The sequence below is a fragment of the Capra hircus genome, chromosome 29 (assembly GCF_001704415.2).
Source record: "Capra hircus breed San Clemente chromosome 29, ASM170441v1, whole genome shotgun sequence".
NCBI classification, from domain to species: Eukaryota; Metazoa; Chordata; class Mammalia; order Artiodactyla; family Bovidae; genus Capra; species Capra hircus.
Window position 1 is genome coordinate 24209887 of NC_030836.1, and position 23225 is coordinate 24233111.

At 47.9% G+C, this 23225-nt stretch overlaps 1 protein-coding gene across 7 annotated transcripts in view; it reads right to left on the minus strand.

Annotated features, from left to right (window-relative positions):
* The window catches only part of NAV2 (neuron navigator 2), a 427183-nt gene that overhangs the window by 19649 nt on the left and 384309 nt on the right, over nt 1-23225 (minus strand). For 4 of the 7 annotated variants that reach the window (XM_018043158.1, XM_018043154.1, XM_018043159.1 and 1 more), the window contains 9 exons: nt 23019-23102; nt 22529-22640; nt 19274-19419; nt 16393-16565; nt 9276-9429; nt 8255-8417; nt 7450-7550; nt 5300-5395; nt 3427-3595 (listed from right to left, as the gene is read on the minus strand). In XM_018043158.1, the coding sequence (XP_017898647.1) occupies nt 3427-3595; nt 5300-5395; nt 7450-7550; nt 8255-8417; nt 9276-9429; nt 16393-16565; nt 19274-19419; nt 22529-22640; nt 23019-23102 (1198 nt within the window). Of the gene's footprint in view, nt 1-3426; nt 3596-5299; nt 5396-7449; nt 7551-8254; nt 8418-9275; nt 9430-16392; nt 16566-16963; nt 16973-19273; nt 19420-22528; nt 22641-23018; nt 23103-23225 lie in introns of all 7 variants that reach the window. The other 3 variants (XM_018043153.1, XM_018043157.1, XM_018043155.1) reach the window with 1 other exon arrangement.

The following is a 23225-nucleotide window of genomic DNA, read 5'->3' on the forward strand; positions in this document are numbered from 1 at the left end:
CAGACTCTGTATGATTTCAATACCTTTAGACCATGACACTTTTGCATCTTGTTTCATATGTCCCTAGATATGTTCCATTGTTTCCTGGTTTACAGTTTATGGGAACTTGAATAGAATTTATATCTTGCTGCTGTGTGAAAACTGTATAAATCTTAATTATGTTGAATTGGTTCATAGTGCTTTTCAAGTCTACTCTATCCTTCTGCTTTTCTGCCTATTCATTCTATTAATTTTTGAAAGTTTGATATTGAAACTCCAACTAAAAATCTCAATTTATCTGATTAAAAAATAATTGTAATATGATAGAACTACACATAACTTTGTTCTGTATTTTCCAAGTCTCCTGTAAATGTGTTATCATACTTTCATAATTAAATTTTTTTAAGTACCTCAAGAAACCAGTATATATAGGCAAAAAATAAATTGAAAGGAACTTATTCTGTTTTATAGTAGCATTTTCCATCTACATAATTAATTCACTACAAACAAATCCCCATAATGCAATTATATGCTTGTTTCCAATCCTCCTCAACCAAGGATAGCAGCTAAATGCAGTGACTATCTTGGAACTGGCTTCCCTGGTGGCTCAGTGGTAAAGAATCCATCTGCAATGCAGGAGACACGAGAGATGTGGGTTCGATCCCTGGGCTGGGAAGATCCCCTGGAGAAGGGAACGGCAACCCACTCTAGTACTCATTTTTTAGTCCAGTATTCTTGCCCAGGGAAATCCGATGGGTAAGAGGAGCCTGGTGGGCTACAGTCCATGGGGTTAAAGATTTTAAAATTTAAAAAAAATAAAAAATTAAAAATTTAAAAAAAAAAAAAAAAAAGAGTTGGACACAACTTAGAGACAAAACAAAAACCAAATCACCCTGATGAAAGATCCCAAATGACATCTGGGTACAGGTCTAAAACCTTCCTAAAACTGGTCTCAAAAGAGCCTACATTGGCTCAGAGCTTGATGCAAAGTATGGGGGAAGGGTGGGGTCTCCTGTCTAAACTTAACAACAAACACAGGGCAGGGATTAAAACACACTGAAACCCCTCTCTCTGCTCTTCGGTGCTGTTTCAGCCTCTTGCCATAAACTCCACGGGAGTGAGTACTTTGCAGACGAACTCACTTCAGAGACAGCCCCTGCCCGAGTACCACTGAAGTGAATCATCTGCAGTTCATGGATCTCTTTCAGCTCAAATCCTTTGGTGGTTTTTAGTGCCTTGAAGGCCTAAGCGTCAGGCACTACAGGGAAACACTGAAAAGTCAGGTATCACTGAAAAACAAACCCGAGCTGACCCCTGGAGATGCTGAAACAATCTCCTGCGCTGAGAGTACCAGCTGCAACTCCATAGTGGGGTGGCCCGTTTGGGAGGCAGATAATCCTGCCACTGTTTCTATAGAGGTTTGGTCTGATCTAAGTAATGGGTCACTCCTTTTACCTGTCAGCATTTCCAGTGTTCACCTGCTCACCAGCGTGGATGAAAAGCAATTTAAAGTCATGGCGTATCAGGCTTTCCTTAAAGGGTTCTCAGGGTGGACAGCTGTTGTTAGGGTATGCCTGGCAGCCCTCCCTCCTCTCCTTGCAGTGGGGCTCTTATTTCTTGTAGGGAGTTCATTCCAGCTGTCCAAGCAGGGCTGACCAGCACCTGCATCTACCAAAGGTGGGGGTGTGTGACCAGGCTGAGCCAAAGCCTCTCCCTGGTCCCTGTGACTGGTTTGGTAATGTGATGAGTATTTGATTCACAGTGGGCCAGAATCCCAGGTAGTGCTAGTGGTAAGGAATCTTCCTGCCAATGCAGGAGACGTTAAGAGATGCAGTTTCAATTACTGGGTTGGGGAGATCCCCTGGAGGAGGGCATGCCTACCCACTACAGTATTCTTGCCTGGAGAATCCCATGGACAGAGGAGCCTGGTGGGTTACAGTTCATGGGATTGTAAACAGCTGGACATAACTAAGTGACTTGGCATGCACACATGGGCCAGAATCACCCCTAAGAATTTCCTGTTACACTTGTCCTCTTCCTAAGCTTAGAAGGATGAGTCAGGGCCATTGATCAGCCAGGTGCAGAAAACTCAATAAATAAGCAAAGCTGAGGTAAGCCTGGTCCTGACGGCATTGCTGGAGCTCCTGGTTCCACCTGTGCTTGAAGTCCATGCCTAGATTTTCCAAGTACCTGAGCCTGTGTGTTTCCTTTTGGCTAAAGCTAGTTTTTGAGTAGGTTTCTGTCACCTGCAGCCCAAGGCCACAATTGTGGAATGAATGCTAACAAATAAGGCTGTGTATGTGGCTCAAACAGGAACCTGCTACTTGTCACCAGAGAAGCAAGACATTCCTTCCTATTGAAGAAGAATGCTGGGTGCTTTTGGAAAACCTCCCAACCAGGAAACAAAGTTTGCATCAAACAGCCCCCAAACTACAGTCAAAATCAGTGCCTTCTGGGAAAGATATAAGATGCTGTGAAGCTTGAGCTTAGAACAGTGTTTAGCAATCTCTCCTTTAGGTGGTTCATAAAATATAGGAAAAAGGAGTTTTGCAGTCATATGCATTTGTATAAGATAGGATCATTCAGCCTTTTTAACAGTTAAAGAGTCAGGACATTAAAGTGTTAAGTGTTAGTTGTGTCCAACTCCTTGCAGCCCCATAGACTGTAGCCTACCAGGCTCTTCTATCCATGGAATTTTCCAGGCAAGAATACTGGAGTGGATAGCCATTCCCTTCTCCAGGAGATCTTCCCAACCCAGGGATAGAACCTGGGTCTCCTCCATTGCAGGCGGATTCTTTACTGTCTCAGCCACCAGCAAAGCCCCAGGACATTAAAGGACAGAGGCTTTAGAGAACCCATATGCGCCTGTTCCCCACCCCCAAACTCAGATGGGAATAACAATTATTTGGCCGTGAAATTTCCCCCCCCACCAGATACTCTGTGAGTCTGAAGTTCCAGAGAATACACTATGGCCTGAGGTGTAGCCTCTCTGGGTGATGAGGCAATCAGTGGCTTGAGTAGCATCTTGCATGGGCAGGAGCTTCAGCATTTCTTCGGGCTGCTCTGAGTGACTCCTCCCTGGTCACAGCGCCCTGTGGCCTCCCATCTGTAGAACGGGACCGCGTCCAAGGCTTGCCAGCAAGAGTAACTCACAGGTATCAGCAGAGCCCCATTTCAACATTAAGATTCCATTATGTCAGAGTCATAAGGCTAATGGGACCTCTTGTTATGTAATTTCAGCAATAAACTAAAATTGTTTGTTTCCAATGGTGGTTGAAAACACTGAAGACTGTTGCTTAGGTAAGTGTAACTGTGGTGGCAGGGGAAAAACAACATACAACCCACAATCACACACACAAATGAAATCCTGGCCACTGGTTCCTGTGCCAAGTCACAGAACAAAAAGTGCAACTCTGGAAGCTCCCCCTCTGCAAGTGGCCAGATTACCTTTGACCGCCACGGAGATGGTCGTGTTCTCCCCGACCAGGTAGCCGCAGGGAAGCAGCTCGGGGGTCTCGGAGGTATTGCTGCGCTTGACGTCCCCGATGCTGTAGCCAAGGACACTGTCCGAGTTCAGCCCCAGCTGACTCACTGGGTCAATGTGGACAATGTACTCCTGGACAAAATCAAATAAAGACCCTGTCAAAGATGTGGGAAAAAAAATCTGTGGAAGACCCACGTTTTCACTGGGTGATTTACGATCATCTTCTCCTCTTCCCCAGCTGATGCCTGAGTTGAAACTGACCTGTGGAATGGCGGGGCAGAAGAGCTGACTTTCAATGGAGGGGGCGGTGTCCTCGTATCACAGGCCCCTTAAAGCACAGATTTATGTGGCTAGTGATGGGAGGGTGGCAAACCCTAAAAAACTGGTGAACATGTAGTCTGGATAAACCAAGCAGGGACGCTATGGTGCTTTTCCTCTAAGTTCAGCTGAAGTTTTAAAGACACTGGGGCCTGTGAATGGGGCTGGAAAATGCATGAAGAAGTGCATGAAATGCATGAAAATTCTGATAAGAAATCTCTCCACCAGCCCCTTCTTTTGGCTCAGGTCAAGGGCCATACTAAATGACAAAGGGAACAAAACTCCGGGCTGCTAAAAAAAAAAAAAAAAGCAGCTCTAGAGTTTTACATAAACAAACGCGTGTTTAATTTGGAAAGTGTTCCAAATTAGATGAGTGACTGAGAGGTTTTAGGTCAATGACCTTGGAACAAAGTCCGCGGGCTCTGTGGTAGCCAAACAACTGAGCTGGAATCCTGATAACAAGCTGCTACCTTTAATGGTCTCACTTCTCACCTGTGACACCTCCCTGGCTCTTTTCAGCCTGATCTGTGGTCATTTTAGTCCAAGGATGTCCCAACTGCCCATGAACAGAGACAAGGTTCGGGCCGGGGCAGCAGGCGTGGTCTGCCCTAAGCCGTTTCCGCCTTTTACCCCGTCTCACTTCTGCAGACTGGTCTGCCAAAATGGGAAGCAAGCTTGAGTCCAAGGACAGAATTTTCTCTGTGCCACCTCAGTCTAGATGCTGGGAAACTAGAGCATACTAGGTTAAAAGTCAGATTTCGAAATCAGACCAACAACCAGACCAATATGGTCTCTGACACACAAAAAATGTGGGCTATTATTAATACTTGGGGATGTGATGAATGAACACTCTGGTCATTGACCTACTTTGGGGCAATAGACCAAAAAATGTACTAAAAGCTTCTTTCAAATCACCAACACATCAAGGTTCACCTAGATGCTCATTAGTTATTTCTCCTGTGGCAAACACCCACTCCAATGATGTGATTAGAACGAACAGAAAAGTAACTGTGCCAACATCCTTGACACTAGCCATGGGTCAGAAGTCAATGTCACACATAGCATAAATCACAGACTCTGAAATGTTGGCACAGGACACTGGGCAAGGTGGATTAGATCCCCTCACCAAAATGAAGGGTGGAAATGGGATGTCTTGGCCCCGGACCCAGGACACACAGTTCAAGACACACCCAACAGGACAGTCTAAGGTGAAGACAGAACGTGGGCATTAGCAGTTCACTTTGAGAGGCTTGTGCAATGATTCCAGGCTGGGGAAATGCCCCTCGCTGGCTGCCCAGCCTCTGCAAAGGGCAGGCGTTCTCGTCTGTTGGTCCTGTCACCAGTCTGTACTTAGCATCCTCCTTCTGTTCCCTTGACAGCCAGGCATAAGTCCCAGCAACGGAAGAATGTGGGAGAAGGGACACAGGCAAGAAATGACCAGGTTGAGGGAACAAACCACCCTTTCTTTTCCCGAGGCCCAGGCCCCCACTTGGGTGGCTGTCTCCACGAAGCACTTACTTTGAAGAGCCGTCTAACCACCCCATCAAGCACGTCCCACTTCGTCTTGCCACTAACTCCAATGCAGCCGATGAGGAAGAGGTGCGGTCTGGAATCCTAAGGGTGAGATGTCCACAGGTGAAAAACAGGTGGATCCTTTCTGACTCAGGTTAGCAGAGGACTTGGATTGTCTTAGAACTCCACCAGTGGCTTGAGGGGCTCACAAGTCCTGTTTGCTTTAACACCAGATATAACTTGGACTAAATGCAACTTTCCTGCTCTATCACAGCCCATGGGTCAGGAAGAGAGGGTCTCCTTTCTAGAATCTAGAACCTTTTACTGAAGGTGTACCTCATATGGATGTAGATCACATATCCCCTGTGGGGAATGCTCTCCTCTCTCCTTTCTGCCCTCTCTCCCTTTCCAAACTTTGCTTATGCACTCACCTCTTCCAGGAAGCCTTCAATGATTAACCCACCAGGCTCACCACTCACACTGCTTCAGTAGTTCTGTGCACAACTTATATGATGATATATTTTGTACTTGTTTATTTTGAGGTATTTGTCTTATTTGTCAAGTTTGTCTCCTTTTTAAATCTTAAATTCCTTTGGGATCTTTTTCTTTTCTTCTGGTTTTTTTAATAATATTGATTTCTTTTCTTCTAGTTAAAATTTTAAACATGCTCAATTCTGAAAACCAGTAAGACTCCCAGAAGTTCACACACAAAATCTTTTTCTACTTCTTTTGCCTTGCTGCCCACAGAGCTCTGCATAGTAGGGGCTAACTGATCACACTGACTAAACGAAACTAGTAGAACATTCCATTCTGTTTGGCTTTAAAATATCTGACATGCTGATAAGAATATAATAATTAGGAGGGTAGAGAGAAGTGGGGAGAGCTGGGGATATATTTGCCAGCTGAGCAACATCAGCAGAGAAGAAAGCACCTGTCTTGCAGTGAGATGATCTGGCCCCACCACTTCCCTTACAGCCTTAGGTAAGTGATGCTGGGGTCCTGGGTTTCTCAACTGTAAAAGGGAGATGATAAAATCTGGGCAGCCAACCTCATCAAGATGCGGTGGTGATCCAGAACAACACCATTTTGAAAAGGGACAAAGTTTTACAAGGTGTTAGATCTATCTGTTTGTGTTGATGATCATTAGAATAAAAGGCATTCACAGGTATCATACGTTATAAGAATGACTTCCACCTGGGTAATCTATCACTCTACCGGCCGAGCTCTGAAAACGGAGTTGTTTATTGGATCTTTCTAAACTAGATGATGCTCAGACCCCCTAGCAGCCCCCCTCTTCAGTGAGACTAGATGGCCAGCCACACGTGGAATCCTCTGGCAGAGAAGTCTGGCTAGAGACGCTGTGTTCTGATGGCCGCTTTGGGCTCCCAAGATCTCAGAGCTTTTAATAGCATGTTGGCTAAAACACTCAGAAATAATAAGCAAAAACTTCAAGGGACTTGCATTAGAGGCTCATGAGGCTTCTCACTTATGTGAGAGGTGGTCATTCCCAGCATCATTTGGATTTAATCAATGACTAAAAATCAACTTTGATTATCAACCCCTGCCCCCCACCCTAGAACAGTCTGATGAGGATATGACCTCTGGACCCTGGAAGAGAACATAAAACTCAGATGCCCCAGCTTCAGCAAATCAGGATGTCCCACCATCTCCACTGCTAGCACCTGTGTGCTCCTGGGCTTGGCTACCTCTGTCTCCCAGGGTCTACTTGGTCAGCAACCTCTGACGATTAGATAAAACTGGTGCTCTTGGTCAGCTGAATTTGGTCAGCTGATTTCTGTACCTTCTGTGCTAAATGTGCTTAGCTGCCTTTGAAGAGTTTTGGGAACATACTAAATTCAGAAAAGCCATTTCTGACTGATGTTAATGTTTAGTTAGATACTTGAAAGTAGGGCAACCTGGACCAATTTTAAGGACTCTTTATAAATTTTCCAAACATGAGAGATAGGGAAGGGCCATTTGTTCACATTTGTGGTATCAAAATGCTGCTGGGGATTTAGGGTTAGTTAGGGAAAGCATTAGTACTATTTCTAAGTCACCCCAGGCTCCGAGATGATGGGTGTGAGGATGGAATCACTACGCTAGGCAGTTCTACCTGGGGAAGGGGCAGGCTGAGCAGGGTAAGGGATCCAACTAACCTCCTTCCACTTCATTTCCTCCTGAAAGCTGACAACTATCTTAACATGCCTGCCTCCTTCCTTCCGAGCCGAGCATTCACCAGCGTCATCCAGCAACATGTCTGCGAATGGAAAACATCGACAGCCTTAGGCACATGGGACAGCGAAGCCGGCCTCCCGACACCCCTGCTGCTGGTTGGCACAGCAGCAGGACAGACCGGGTGTCGCCGTGCAGGGGCAGGGGAGGGGGCAGCATGGAGAGTGCAACCACAGAACCAACAGCGGGCCAACCAAGGAGCCAGCGGGCTGACGATGCACCTTGCTGAATGGAAGTGCGAGGGAGACTCAACCAGAACGATAGCAAGAGCAGCCTCATGGATAAGAAATCAAAAGCGTCAGCCTCGGGAGGCTTACAAAGAAAACTTAGATGGCGCTCGCTAATTATCCAGCCAGCCTAGAATCCAGCCCCAAGGCAGGAAGGTCATAAACCAAGCCATCATCCCAGGTGGGACCATTTACCATGAGGGGGTGGTAGGCAGCATACAGCTTGCACGTCAGCCTCTTAAAATGGATCAAACACAACTCAGCATGGTGGGCAAGGGGATCCAAGCTCACGGCTTGGAGATCTCGGGGCACTGGAGCAAAGCATGACAGCAGTCTAACGGCTGGGCTCATGTTGGTAGCAGACGCACACCCACACACACACACAGACACACCCTAAGTGCACACACGCCTCTGCTTCTCCATTTGATCTGCTGACCTGCTCATCTTGGGGCTCCTGCTTAGAGACCAGAGGGCCAACTGCAGGCGCTGTGACACCACTCACCCAGGCTGCTGGACTCAGCGAGATTCAGGCTGTGCTGGGAGAGCCCCAGGGACTGCCTGGGGGAGGCGGACAGGGACACCTGGGAGGGCGCCCGGCTGCAGCCACTGCCTTGAGACTCTGACTTCAGCCGGTCATTCTCAGCCTTCAGCTTCTCTATTTCACTCTGTAAACGGGAAGGCAGAAACTCACTCACTGGGCCAATATACTGTGACCAAGCCTTTTCTGGAGGAGGAATTTGAAAGTTCCCTGGAGGGATCAAATGCGCATCCTGGCCGAGGTACAGTAAGTTACACTCTCAGAGACATTGTTCAACGTGGTTCCTTTGCTGTATACAGAAGGCCTCTCTGGCAGGGGAAGGTCTGAGAGCTGGCCTTCTTTGACAAAGACCTCAGAAATCTTTCCCAGAATATGGGTGGTAGGTGGAAGAATTCATATCTAAGAAGTGTGGAAACCTCTGGCTTTTTCAACCTAGGCCTTTATGGCAGGACTTGATATCTCAGAGCCTTTAATGAGCTGGTATGCATTATAAATCTGAGAGGCGCACACAGTGTGCAGTATCTCTCAAACAAATTTGATCAAGGAGCTTTCTTTTCACACAGACTCTCGTGGAATGAGTGTTCCATGGAACCCCCTTTGGGAAACACTGCTCTCCAGTTGAGGTCTGATTTGGTAGAACCCATAGGGGTATTTTACTCTGTATTTGTGAAGGACCTACTGTGTGTTAAGCACTGGTGCTCACACATCCAGAAGAAGGGACGCAAAAGAGAACAGCTCCGAAGATGCAGATGCCTTCAGTCTGCATCAGAAGGTGAGAGGAGCTGGGGACAGAACAAATCTATAGGGATTCAGAAGAGGGCACCTCACTAACACTCCCAGCTGCAGGACTCGAAAGGGCTTGGCGGAGGAAGAGGCATAAGGCTGAGCCTTGGGTGAAGGGTCCAACCCGGAAGTGCAGAAGGCTGTCCAGCGGGGGGCCGGGAGCGAGGCGGGAACAGCTCCTCCCCTGCAGCCTGGGGCTCACCTGCATCCGGTTCATGGCCTCCCGCAGCTGGTCCAGCTGGTGGGCAGAGCTGAGGGCTTCCAGGCGGATGTCGGTCAGCTTCATCTCCTTGTCTCTCAGCTCGTTTCGAAGCTGCATGACCGTCTCAGCTTCGCTGTCCATGCACTCCGAAATGCTAGGGAAAGAGAAATGTTGCTAACCAAGGCAGCGCTGAGTGCAGCTCCTCTGAGTTGCCCCCGACCACTACTCCATCATCAGGTTTGCTCAGGAGTAATCCTGTATAAAAGGGGCTTCCCTGGTGGCTCAGACGGCAAAGGACCCCATATATCCAACTCCCTGGTGCTTCCCGGAAGTGAAAGTGAAAGTGCACGTCGCTCAGTTGTGTCCAGCTCTTTGCAACCCCATGGCCTATACAGTCCATGGAATTCTCCAGGCCAAATACTGGAGCCGGTAGCCTTTCCCTTCTCCAGGGCATCTTCCCAACCCAGGGATCAAACTGGGGTCTCCCGCATTGCAGGCAGATTCTTTACCAGCTGAGCCAAAAGGGAAGCCCAAGAATACTGGAGTGGGTACCCTAACCTTCTCCAGCGGATCTTCCCAACCCAGGAATTGAACCGGGGTCTCCTGCATTGCAGGCAGATTCTTTACCAGCTGAGCTATGAGGGAAGCTTCCTGGAAGTGACAATAGCTTCCTGGAAGTGACAATAGCAAAAGCACCTGAAATTCACAGACTTCACAGTCCCTGTTTTAAGAGGTGGTGCTTCCAGGCTGGGTTCCTTATTTAATTATTGAGGTCTGTCCTTCGACTACCTGGCAAGTCAGCGCAAACTGGGAGATCATAAGAGTAGTGATGAAATGCAGCGTTAGAAAAGACAGTTCAATTTAGAAAAGGTTCTGCTGATTTCAATGATAGGAGCTGAGGTGCAGGGTGATCCAGAAGAGAAAGCTTGGACATTTCTTGGACTGAAAACAAAGAAGAAAAAAAAAAAAACACCCAAGTTCAGAAAGTCACAAAGCTGAAGCTGATTATCTCTGAATGACATAGTGAGCATGTGGTCTGCAGAAATAATCATGCGAGCCCTCTCTCCAGGACCCAAGCACTGGATGTGACCAAACCAAACCTGACCTGTGAAACCGAGAGAGGGAGTGGACATGTTAATTGCCAAACAGGAGGCCCGTGATCACTGTTAAAAGAGACGCCGTTGTATCTGGGAGACAGAAAGGACTAGAAGAAAAATTTAACACCTGAACAGGCAAATCTTTCTGTGGTTGTTTTGTTGACCAGCACCCTGAACTGTTTCGAGAGATACAAAACCACTTCCTTTTAAAAAGTTGTCAGCAGCCAATAAAACTTCACTTCAAAAATCTGAGACCTCCAACAGACCCTTGAAAATCTCCTAATTATTCCCGTTTCATACTTGTGAGAAACAGATTTGGGGCCAACAGATTTAGGGCTAAGACAGATTTGGGTTAGAGAGACAGTAATGTCTTTAGAAATCATATCCTCCCCCTCCGCCCACTGCCACCCTCTCCCAGCTCTCTGTGACTGTGGTTTTGTAGGGTTTAACTATATAGTCGCATATATATAATATACATATATTTTTTTGGTTTGGGAGGTTTTCAAGGGGAACTTGGAAAAACTGCTTCATTCTTGAGAGAGGACTATGGTTTCCTGGTTTAAATGGAGTGTAAAGTCTGAGCAAAATTCCACTGTGACACTCTGGTCTTAGCCAAACCCTGTCTCATCCAAACTCGAAGATTCCAGGTCACTGCAAAGAACAATCGGCTTTGGTTCGCACTGTCTGTCTGTCACATGGCAAGGCATTTTGCTCCAGTCTCCTTCACATGGTCTGTGCTTCTCCCCAGAAAGCTTTCTCAGCAAAGAGAGACAACATTTCCTTGGCACCCGCTTTGTGGAATTTATCACATGCGTTACTCTGTGAAGCTTGGCCAAACAATAACTTTACAAAGAAAGAAAGTCGGCTACGAGTAACCCTACCAAGAGTTCAAGGCCCCCCTATGAGCCCCCCTCTACCACCCCCAAATCGGTCACTTCTCAGAAACACAGCATGGCAAGAGTGCCCAGGAGGGGTGTCCTACAACTCAGAGATGATGCTGAAAATGAGCCCCAACCAAGAGTCAGTCCCTGCGCCCACTGCCCACGCCAGATGCTCCCCCTGGTTCCTGCCTACCTAGACTTCTGCTGTGTCATCGATAATCACTCCCTACATGACTGCTGACTCCTCTAGGACCAGGATTCTCGTCCGTTGCATCTGATCACACTGACCCCCACATAACAGCTACTGAATACATAGACCACTGCACTGGGCATCTGCAGTGTACTATTGAATGGACTAGGTATACTACCAACTTCAGGAAAAGGTGCTACAGTTATTTCCGTTTTCAGAAGAGGGAGGCATAAAGCAATTGACGTGCCTACTAAAGATGTGAGAAGCACAAAGAAATCTGGTGGGTCTACTTAACCCCAGGGCCACGCTCCAGAACTGTATCCTGCAGGCACTCAACACACGCTCGTCCCCTCCGTGAACCGCTTACTGAAGCAACTTGATATTAATTTTTCCTACTCTGCCCCTAACACTTAATGCCAGCATATTCCTGCCGTCTTGCCCAGGAAGCAGGGTTGGGGGCATACCTAATTTTATACACCCCGAGTGTGGGATACACTGCCTTCCCACATGGCCATTCCTTCCGCCCACGTTGTAGGAACTTTTCCGAGCTCCAACTCCTCTGCCTTTGGGATCTTCTTTGAACGCCCTCTCATGTCTAGATCTGCACATTCTTACAAACCCTTCAAGGCTGGAAAGAACCATTTGCTCTCTGCCCACCCTTTGGAAAACCAGACCCAAAACAAACATCTCCAGTGTGCGCGGATGCTGTGGAATGTCAGGAAAGGGCTACCGAGCCAAGAGTGGGCCCCGCCCAGTCCCTCTGGGGAAAGTGGTTTGGGTTTGGAGGGAGCACTCTGGCTCTGGGCTCCGGGAGCCGCATAGGCTGAGCACATCGCTGCCACCCTTGCCTCAACGCGCTTGGCTGCCTGGCAGCTTCTAGCCCAGTTACTCCTCCCTCCTCCAAATGGACTCTTCTCTCTGCCCCTGGGTTTCCACTCACCTCCCTGGCTGCTCTATTTTCTCCTCCCGAACGTCAAATATCTGAGAGTCCCAGAACTCAGTCCTTGTCCCTCTGTCTCTCCCCCATGTCTATTCAGTTCCTTAGAGGATCCCTCAAGTTTCCCAGCTTTTGAACCACCTGTGAGCTCATGTTTCCCAAATCTCAACCTTTAGGAACTCCAGGCTGGCTGGCATTTCCACAGGGATGTCTCCTGGGCATCTCACACCTCACACAGCTCCTGGTCCCCTCCTGGCCCAGTGTGTGTCTTTCACCCATCCCAGAAACAATACCTCCACACCCCCAAGTCCTCAAGTGGCAAATCTAGGAATATTCAACATTTCTTCTTCTCTTCCCTTCACATGCCCCATCACAAGGTGCTATCAGCTTTCCTTTCAGAATATATCCTAAGTCCACTCAGGACTCACCATTAGCATCAATTACTCATTCCACCTAATATCCAAATGCCCGCAAAACCAACAGGGTACCTAACTACATGGAGCTTCACCTGGAGACTGGAGAATTGGGGCAAAGAAGAAATAACCAAGGAGATGCTCCATAACAGGTGGTGATATCTACAATGGTGAAAAAATAAAACACGGAAGGGGGCTGTTGGGAGTGCTGGCTGGTGGCAGATGTGGTTTCACACGAGGTGCCTGGGCCGGGCCTTGCTAATAGGGTAACACTGAGCCGCTTGTGCCAGGCAGAGGGCACAGAAAGGGCAAAGGCCCAGGGATGGTGACCGTGAGTGGCGAGTTCAAACAACAAAACAGGCCAGAGCACCTGGGGGTAGCGGGGGCTGGGCAGTGAGGAGAGCATGTTGTCAGCCTCTGCCGCAGTCTCCCTCCTCACACTCCACTTGTGAGATGTTAATTTAGACAATCTCACGTTCGTGCTGAAAACTCTCCAAGGTCTCCCCAACACACGGGAAATCAGATGCAAACTCACCTACAGCTTCAAAGCCTCACGTGTTCTAGACTGGTGCCGCCTCCTTCCCCACCACTTTCCACATGCCTGCAATTCGGCAGCCACGCTGGCCATACCCAGCTTTCTCAGACACACCAGGCCTGGTTCCAGGTCCCACCAGGAAAGCCACCCTGCTGGCTGGGAGGCGGAGTCAGCTACATGTTCACTGAGGCCCCCCACCTCCACCCCACGGGGCACACTCATTTCACTTCTCCCTTCCCAGGTCGTGGAGAAGGCAGTGGCACCCTACTCCAGTACTCTTGCTTAGAAAATCCCATGGACAGAGGAGCCTGGTGGGCTGCAGTCCATAGGGTCCCTAAGAGTCGGACACGACTGAGCAACTTCACTTTCACCTTTCACTTTCGTGCATTGGAGAAGAAGATGGCGACCCACTCCAGTGTTCTTGCCTGGAGAATCCCAGGGATGGGGGAGTCTGCTGGGCTGCCGTCTATGGGGTCGCACAGAGTTGGACACGACTGAAGCGACTTAGCAGCAGCAGCCTCCCAGGTCGTAAGCCCTGCTCAGCGGTCAGTGGGAAGAGGCCCGGTGCACCCCAGCTGCCTGCAGGAGTCCCACTCTGTCCCCTCCCTGCCTGAGGCTGGACACACTGAGGACATGGGCCCACAGGACAGGCGGAGCCTGGGGCCAGCATCGCCACGGGGCAGGCCGCCTGCTCAAGACAGATGTCCGTGTTAGGTCTGGAGGGAAGCAGCGATCGATAGCCACGGGTAAAGCCTCTGTGCTTTGGGATTGAGTCTGTCAAAGCGTTACCAACAAGAACTAACCAGGGATCCCTCCCGGCACACAGGTCTTGGCTGAAACATCACCTCCTCAGAGGGGCCTTTCCGGGCCACCCTGTCTGCAGCTGCTGTCAAGGTCCTCTGCATCCCAACACACTGTTTCAGTTCCCAGCGTGAACCCTTCGCACTGTCCAGTTCTCATTTATCCAGCTTTCCGTGTTTAACAACCATCTCACCCCCTGACCCATGGGGTCTACAAGGGAGTGGGGACTTGACTCTCTGACACACTGCTGTCGCTGGAGCCAAGAATGCTACCTGGCACAGAGCAGACCCCAAGAGTGGAATCAGCTCCACTGTGTCATGTCCCCACGGGCCCTAAACCTCAGCGGTGGGAATCGGGCTAACATCCTCTTTGGTGTCTCCAGAACCATCTCGAACAATGTCCTGCTCACACAGGCTGACGTATGAGAAGTCTGTATCAACCTATAAAGAGCAGATGAGGGGTCTTCTATTCTCCTGCTCAGGAAACAACTGAACCGGGATGACAGCAGGCGAGCCACAGGCAGCTGGCTCTTTATGCGTCTCCTGGGCACCCTGCAGGGCAGACGGTTCCGTGCTCCAGAGAACTGGTTTAACCCACACGCTGGCACACAGGGTGCTGGGCAGGAGCCACAGTCCAGCCCTCCACGCTCCTCTCACTCCTGCTGCTCGGGCTTATACCTTCGCCCAGAACGGAAGTGCCCGTCCTCACCTTCTTGCCAGGGCACCCCCCACCAAGGGAAGAGGGGCCGCTGATTTATGTAAAATGGAGACCATTCTTCATGGAGGGTGTGTTCATAAATAAAAGTCAGGGCCCTAAACTCTGCCTCCTCACTCCCACTGCCTGTCTTCCGTGTGGTCCGAGCAGGCGATGGGCTAGTCCTGGCTCACCCTCTCACCTGCATTTCCTGCACCCGTCTGGTGAGCTGGGCTTGGGATGCTGGTGCAGGCCGCTGTCTTCTGTGGGTGGGCTGGCTGGCTGAGTGGGCTCGGGGGTGGCCCCACAGCCTTGGCCTCCTGAGACAGGAAGGAGGTAGCCGTGCATGCAAGGGATCTGACTCCCCCCTCGCGAGAATCCAGTGACGTAGATGGAACTCATCCCTCTTTCACCAGTGAGGAAACTGAGGTGTCCACCACCTCAGTCAGGTGTCCACTCCCCACCCACAAACCCTAGCTTGCTGGCTGATCTGACCCCAACCGCAGTGGTCCGCTTCTCCCAGGCACGGTCTCGTCTCATGGGAACTGCCCTTGCAGCCCGCTTGAGCGCCAGTTCTTCCTTTTCTTGCCTGGTGATACCAAAAGCTCTGAAGGAACTTAGTCCCATGGGGCAGGGGCAATCTCTCTCGCTGCTGCAGGGAGTCAGCTGAGCTGCCTTCTGAGCAGATACCTGGGTCCCCGCCTGTCTGTCCCAAGCCATTCCTGACCAAGCTTCTTGCCTCCAGAGTCTGGGCCTCGTGTTTTGAGATGGGACACAGACGTGTCTCCCTGTGCGCTGACGGAACAATGATGAGTGGGTGCTCAGTGGAAACCATGGGCGCTTGTCTGGGCAAGAGCAGATGACTCTTCCTTTCTATGTAACTCGGTGTCAAGGAGAATGGCACCTAAGCCAAGGCCAAGTGAGCAATCGCCTGTCTCACTCAACCAGCTGTGTTCCCAAAGAGCTCTGTACAAACCGACTCATTTACAATCAACGGGGAGAGTTCAGGGTATTCAATCATGCTACGAAATATACAACACTTTGGTAAAGAGAATGGTCACTGAATCACTCTATTTTTTAAACCTCTAGCTTTTGAGTGCTGACCTTACTTAGAGAAAGAGTCAACACTAAATTTTGATCCAAGAAGAAAAGTGTAAACTCTCTCAGCCCTGCCACCCAAATGAACCAGAATTTCAGCCCAAACTGCCAACACTTATACCATCGTCCCCCCAACAGAGCATACCGGCTGCAGCTTTTCACATCTACTTATCTGTTCAGTCCTTAGGACAGGATAAGGAGACAACCACTGTCCCAGTTTGAGGGAGAAATGGAAACAAAGAGAAGTTAAACCACTTGCCGAAGACCAGCCAGCTAATTATCCACACCGATGCCAGCAGAACAAAAAACTTTCCAGTCCTGAAACATGGAAAGAACATGCAGAGTCCCATGAACGCAAGACACAAAGGACCCCAAGGAGCAGAGAGAGCGTAACAGGACTCCTTGCCATTCCTGTTGGAGAGAGCTCTCAGGGGCCAAAGATGACCAGAGTGACCCCAGCAGACAGACTTACAGAGAACTGGAGTGAGAGTTTCGCAGCAGGGGAGTGGAGCCTGTGGATCCATTGTGTGGCAGCTTCGGTGAGGAAGGCAGAGAAGAATCCGTCATCTCCTCAATGTCTGAATGGGAGGACGCTGACTTGGGGGACTTCTTCTTCCCGAAGGCTTGCTTGAAGGAGCTGCGTAACTGAATACGCAAGACAATCAGGCTGGCAGATGCCGGGCCCACCCCTCAGGCCTTAGCAAACAGACATGCAGAAGAGCAAATTCCTTCTCCCGCGCTCTCCTCCCGGCCACGGAAAAGGTTCCCCACAGCTCTCTTGAATCAGTGCATTAAGGGAAGAAGAGTTATCTGGTGTTGACAGCTCAGGGGACTGGTCCTGTGGGTGACATTCCATGCCTACTCTTGGGTCAAGACTAGATGCCAACAGCAAGACAGAGCCTGGCTCAGCAGATGATGTGGGGAGGAGGGGGTGACACGGCAACAAAGCGGGGTGCTCAGACACGGTGACGGATGCGGGTGAGGTTAGTCATATCAGTGGATGGGTTAGCTTGGTATCTGATATTCATGTGGGTCTTGCTTACCTCATTGACCTGCCAGAGAAAACGCAAGCAAAAATGGGGAAGGGGGAGGAAAAAAGACACATTTTTAACAGAGAAAGCCAGAGACAGGGAAAGCTTTGGACTTTTCAGACATGGCATGGCTCATAATAAACACCATACAGAGAGGAGGTGTCTGGTAGGACCAGGGATCTTTCAAGGCTTAAGAGCTAGCTTCTCCAATTATGGAAGGAGAGGAAGAGTGTGTCTGGAGATGCCTACAATCTAAGCTCTACAAGCTTCTTTGTCTGGCTGAAATGACTGCCCCATCTTCCTACACTCCTACTCTTTCCCGCCTCTAATCAGTCATCTCTAAGTCTTTTTTTTCTTTCTTAAGCATGTCTTCTTTTCTCAGCAAGGGTAGCTTCATTGCTGCACCAGTCCCAACATGGCTGCATAGCTCTCTAACATATGTACTTAGGAGCTTCTACTGTCCTTCTATACACATAGTAAAAGCAGAAGATTAGCCATGTCGCTCCTTGCTCCAAAAAAAAATTTTTTTAAGAAATGTTTTAACCACATTGGGAAAAAGGAACTGGTATATCACAAATTCCCCAAACCATGAAATGGATCTGAAAATTCTGAGAACATAAAAAAATTAAATGTATGATTTCTCTGAAAGCCATGATAAGAACATACTTTCCTAGGACCAAGAAATACAACTTCATCTTGAAAACGTTCTTTTAGAAAGTAAATTTCTCCTTCTAAGGTTTTTTTTTTTTTCCTTCTGAAAACACATTCTGGGAGTTTCCTTAACCACTGTGAAATTCAGAAAACGAGCCATTCAGAAATAATGAGAATTTTCTCCTATCAAAGTTTCACCCATAACAAACTGCACATCCAGCTCGTGGTCGAGTCTGGATCCCATTTCTCTCCCATTTCCTACTTCCAGTCATATTTCCAGAGAGTAGTCAGCGAAACAGAAGGATCTGCACACATCAACCTAAATCCTTGCTCAACCTCTGGTAAGATGCCAGGTAAAGGAGGAGCTTACAAAGATCAGGCAACATTGACCTTTGGGATTAACTGAGGATGCCTATTGGCCATCCTCCCCAATGGCACTGATAACCAAAAGCTGTCTTAAAAACATTAAGTTTTATTTCCTTAATTAATAAAAAAGGATAGTCACATTTTTTCATAGAAAATAATTCTCTCATCACTTTGATAATCAAATCAGATCATATTTAGCAACAGCATATTAGAAACAAAACTTGAGTTAATCTTATTTAAGTCACAGCAAATGAGTTGACTAAAAGCCATCAGTAATATAAGGAAAGATTTAATCAGAAAGATGAGAGAATCACCCGGAACTGGCCTTTCCGCTTGACTCCAATGCAAGTCATTAATAATCAAAATGACTAAGTCCTCAACTCTTCCATCACTGGACCTCGCCACCCATCCAAGATAACACAAAATGAATGAGAAGTATATGGAATGAATGCAGACACTGAAGCTACTATGAACACATGATGCTGTGAGCATTGACAAACAGGGCTCTGTGCATCCTGGCCAAGTTCAGATCAACCTGGGGTGTCCCTGCACTGAAGTCGGGGAGCAGTAAGTGTTAATCTACATTAACTGATCAGCAGAACTGAAAATTGAGTGGGGAGAGGACAGTGGCATTTTCCATGAAGAATGGGAAAAACTGCTCAAGAGGCCATTGTACAGAAAGTCAAGTAGCTGGAGGGAATTACGGAAACATGGAGAAACACTGTATGGGAGACTTCTATTAAATTTGCTGTTTTGAGTTATGACCTCCGCCCCCCTCCCAATTCAACCACTCACTAACTGCTAACAACCACTTCATGAAACTTTTACTTTCAGCAAAGGGTCAAAAACATTTTAAAGAGAAGGGTGGGTGATTTAATGCTCTCATAGGCAATCATGTAAATAAGTAGATAAGGACTATGGTTAATGATGGGATGGCCAGTGATACACACTCCAAAAAATACTTTGGAACTAAGGGGAAAAAACCACGTAATAGTAACCCTGGTCTAGTATCTGGAACTTTGTGGCCAGCCTGTGATGAGGAAGAAATGACGCATATGAAATGAAAGATGAGTGCTTCACATAAAGTCTCGTGAGACAGTACAACTATAAGGAGGTGGTTATTTCATGAATCCTAGTGCTTGGCTGAGCACAATACTGACTTTTAGTAGAAATCTGTCCACAAGCCACTTCACTGGACCGACTCCCAAGGGTCTATGCTGTGAAGTTAAGAGCTTTATATCTGGGGCGCACTATTTCCAAAACCAACTCTGACTCTGGCACAAGAGTCTTTGGAGGCACACTCACCCAGTTCTTTCTCTTCTTCTTCTTTGAATCGGTCTCTATGTTGCTGCCCACGCTGGAGTGGCTGGTGGCGCTGTTGATGCTGGAGACACTGTCGGAGGAGTGCTGCCTGCGGATGCGGAGGTCTGTGGCCTGGGAGGTTCCGTTGCCTGGAGACCCAAGATCCAGGCATCAGGAGCTGCTGACTTTGCCCCTTCTTTTGCCCCAGGATTTACACCCAAATTCACACACCCAGGGACTACTAGCTATTTCCCATTAGACATCACCTGCTGTTCCCAGATGCTGGGTTTAAGGTCCTTGAGTAGGTGGGGACCATGCCCTCTTTGATCAGTTAAAGGTGAACTCTTTTCATTTTGCCCAATAGAAGTCAGGGGAGGCTCAGCGACAACTCCCCCACACCTGCTCTCTTGAGCTTTAGACACGACAGTGTGTCCCCGAGCTGGCAGTAGTCATTTGCATTGTGAGCGCCTCCTTTGCTCTCTCTGCTCCTGCTGCACCAGCTTTTTCATGCCCTTGGACATGCCATGCCCATGTCCTCTCACCGCCTGACAGCTACTATTCTCTCTTCCTGGGATGCTCTTCTCCCTCTGTTCTGCCTGGCCAGCTCTTATCAATCCTTCTCACGTCACCCCTAGCCTCACTTTCCAGGAGGCCTGCCAGCTGAGCTGACGGTGGTACCAGAAATAACACTGCCCCCAAAAGCAGCGAGACCAAAATAAACCTTGCAGACAGTGTTCCCCACAAGCACAAGACGACACCAACAGCTCTCTCTTTAGAGCACTGGTTTCAGGGGCAGATGTGGGTTCTCGTCCCATTTCTGTTTCTTACATTCAGTGGCCTCAGGTTGGGATCATCGGCTCTAAAACTCAATATTCCCCTCAGTACAATGTGGAGGGAGGACCAGCATCGCCCTCATAAGCATGTTGTGGACAGAAAACGGGTTAATGAAATCATTAAAACACTGAGTGTAGTGCTCAGAACACAGTGAATGTTCCATAAGTGTTGGCTCTATCACCTATCAGTACTCTTCATTTCATTTTTGATGTAACTCCTCATGCCCACATTTCCCCCCACCACCCCAAGTAACATACATAAGGACAAAGCAATTCCTTCCAAAATGTTTCCCGGGACAAATGAGGGATTAATCCATTTTAGGCAGCCCCACGTCAGTAGGCAGAGTACCAGAGAACAGCAAAGAGAAATAAGAAAGCCTTCTTAAATGAACAATGCAAAGAAATAGAGGAAAACAGTAGAATGGGAAAGACTAGAGATCTCTTTAAGAAAATTAGAGATACCAAGGGAACATTTCATGCAAAGATGGGCACAATAAAGGACAGAAATGGTATGGACCTAATTGAAGCAGGAGATATTAAGAAGAGGTGGCAAGAATACAGAGAAAAACTATACAAAAAAGTTCTTCACAACCCAGATAACCATGATGGTGTGATCACTCACATAGAGATAGATATCCTGGCATGTGAAGTCAAGCAGGCCTTAAGAAGCATCACTACGAACAAAGCTAGAGGAGGTGATGGAATTCCAGCTGAGCTATTGCAAATCCTAAAAGTTAATGATGTGAAAGTGCTGCACTCAATATGCCAGCAAATTTGGAAAACTCAGCAGTGGCCACAGGACTGGAAAAGGTCAGTTTTCATTCCAATCCCAAAGGCAATGCCAAAGAATGTTCAAACTACTTCACAACTGAACACATTTCACACGCTAGCAAAGTAATGCTCAAAATCCTCCAAGCTAGGCTTCAACAGTATGTGAACCAAGAACTTCCAGATGTACAAGCCGGATTTAGGAAAGGCAGAAGAATCAGAGATCAAATTGCCAACATCCGCTGGATCATAGAAAAAGCAAGAGAATTCCAGAAAAACATCTACTTCTGCTTCATTGACTATGCTAAAGTCTGACTGTGTAGATCACAACAAACAGTAGAAAATTCTTAAAGAGATGAGAATACCAGACCACCTTACCTGCCTGCTGAGAAACCTATATGCAGATCAAGAAGCAACAACTAGAACAGGACATGGAACAACAGACTGGTTCAAAATTGGGAAAGCAGTATGTCAAGGTTGCATATTGTCACCCTGCTTATTTAACTTATATGCAGAGTACACCATGCAAAATGCTGGGCTGGATGAAGCACAAGCTGGAATTAAGATTGCCAGGAGAAATATCAATAATCTCAGATATGCAGATGATACCACCCTTATGGCAGGAAGTGAAGAGGAACTGAAGAGCCTCTTGACAAAAGTGAAAGAGGAGAGTGAAAAAGCTGACTTAAAACTCAACATACAAAAAACGACGATCATGGCATCTGGTCCCATCACATCATGGCAAATAGATGGGGAGACAGTGGAAACAGTGACAGGCTTCATTTCCTTGGGCTCCAAAATCACTGCAGATGGTGACTGCAGTCATGAAATTAAAAGACACTTGCTCCTTGGAAGAAAAGCAATGATCAACCTAAACAGTGTATTAAAAAGCAGAGCCATTACTTTGCTGACAAAGGTCCATATAATCAAAGCTGTGGTTTTTCCAGTAGTCATGTATAGATGTGAGAGCTGGACAATAAAAAAGGCTGAGTGCCAAAGAATTGCTGCCTTTGAACTGTGGTGCTAGAGAAGACTCTTGTGATTCCCTTGGACAGCAAGGAGATCAAACCAGTCAATCCTAAAGAGAATTAGTCCTGAATATTCATTGAAAGGACTGATGCTGAAGCTCTAATCCTTTGGCCACATGATGCAAAGAGCCAACACATTGGAAAAGACCCTGACGCTGGGAACGATTGAAGGCAAGAGGAGAAGGGGACAAAAGAGGATGAGATGGTAGGATGGCATCACTGACTCAGTGGACAGGAGTTTGAGCAAACTCTGGGAGATGGTACAGGACAGGGAAGCCTGGCGTGCTGCAGTCCATGGGGTTGCAAAGAGTCGGACAGGACTGAGCAACTTAAAAAACAACAACGTCAGTCTGCAAACATCAAAGCATTAGTGAAATTAAGGCTGTGGAATACTCTGATACTTGGTCAAGAGAGATACATCTTCCATTTTGAGATATACCAGAGAAGAGGACAAGCCAGAACAGCTCTCTTCCTAGAAGCCATCATTAATTGGATGCGGTGTCTTCTAAGCCCTGTCCAACTGACACAGACTCCCGCCCTCTAGGAGGGCGGCTGCATCATATATTTTCAGGGGAGGGATCCTCAGGGCAGGCCGGTCGCCAGACTGAAAGCTGTTTCCCTTCCTCTACCTTTGCAATTGAGCTCCGGGGTGTTAATGACTCCATTAATGGCAGCCTGGGCAGCTGCGTTCTGTTTCTTCAGCAACTCAATGGTTTTTCTCAACTCATTCAGTTCTGAATCCTGAGGAACAGAAAAAAAAGACTGGTCATCACCAAATCATTCTGTACTGAGTTCAACTGAAGTCAGCTTAGCATCAGCTTAGAGGCGAGGAGAGAATGAAGGAGCTGCAGGAAACCTTTGTCACAAACGTTAGCCTGGATCAGTTTTCAACAGGCATTTGTGAGCACAGGACAGCAATCAGGACTAGGATCTGTTGCCAGCGCAGTTACCACCACTCCGTCCAAGTCATATTTTCACTCAATAAATTCTGTTCTTTCAGATTCAATTCCAACAGTCCAATAAGCACACTACAATCTATACAATTTCCTGGAATAAAACCGGATCATGCTTTTAGGTTTGTTAATTCTAAGCAGGGAGGGAAGAAGCATCCTGTTTTACCTTCTGCTCAGCCGTCATGGTTAAGCTCTGGAGCCTGATGGTCATGTTTCCAAGACTCTGCTCAAAGGCTGCCACAAGGTGAGCCTGGAGGGGAAAGACACATTTCCCTGCAGTTATATTATCTTGCAAGGTTTGCTGTTGCTGTTTAGTTGCTAGGTCGTGTCCAATTCTTTGCGACCCCATGGACTATAGCCTGCCAGGCTCCTC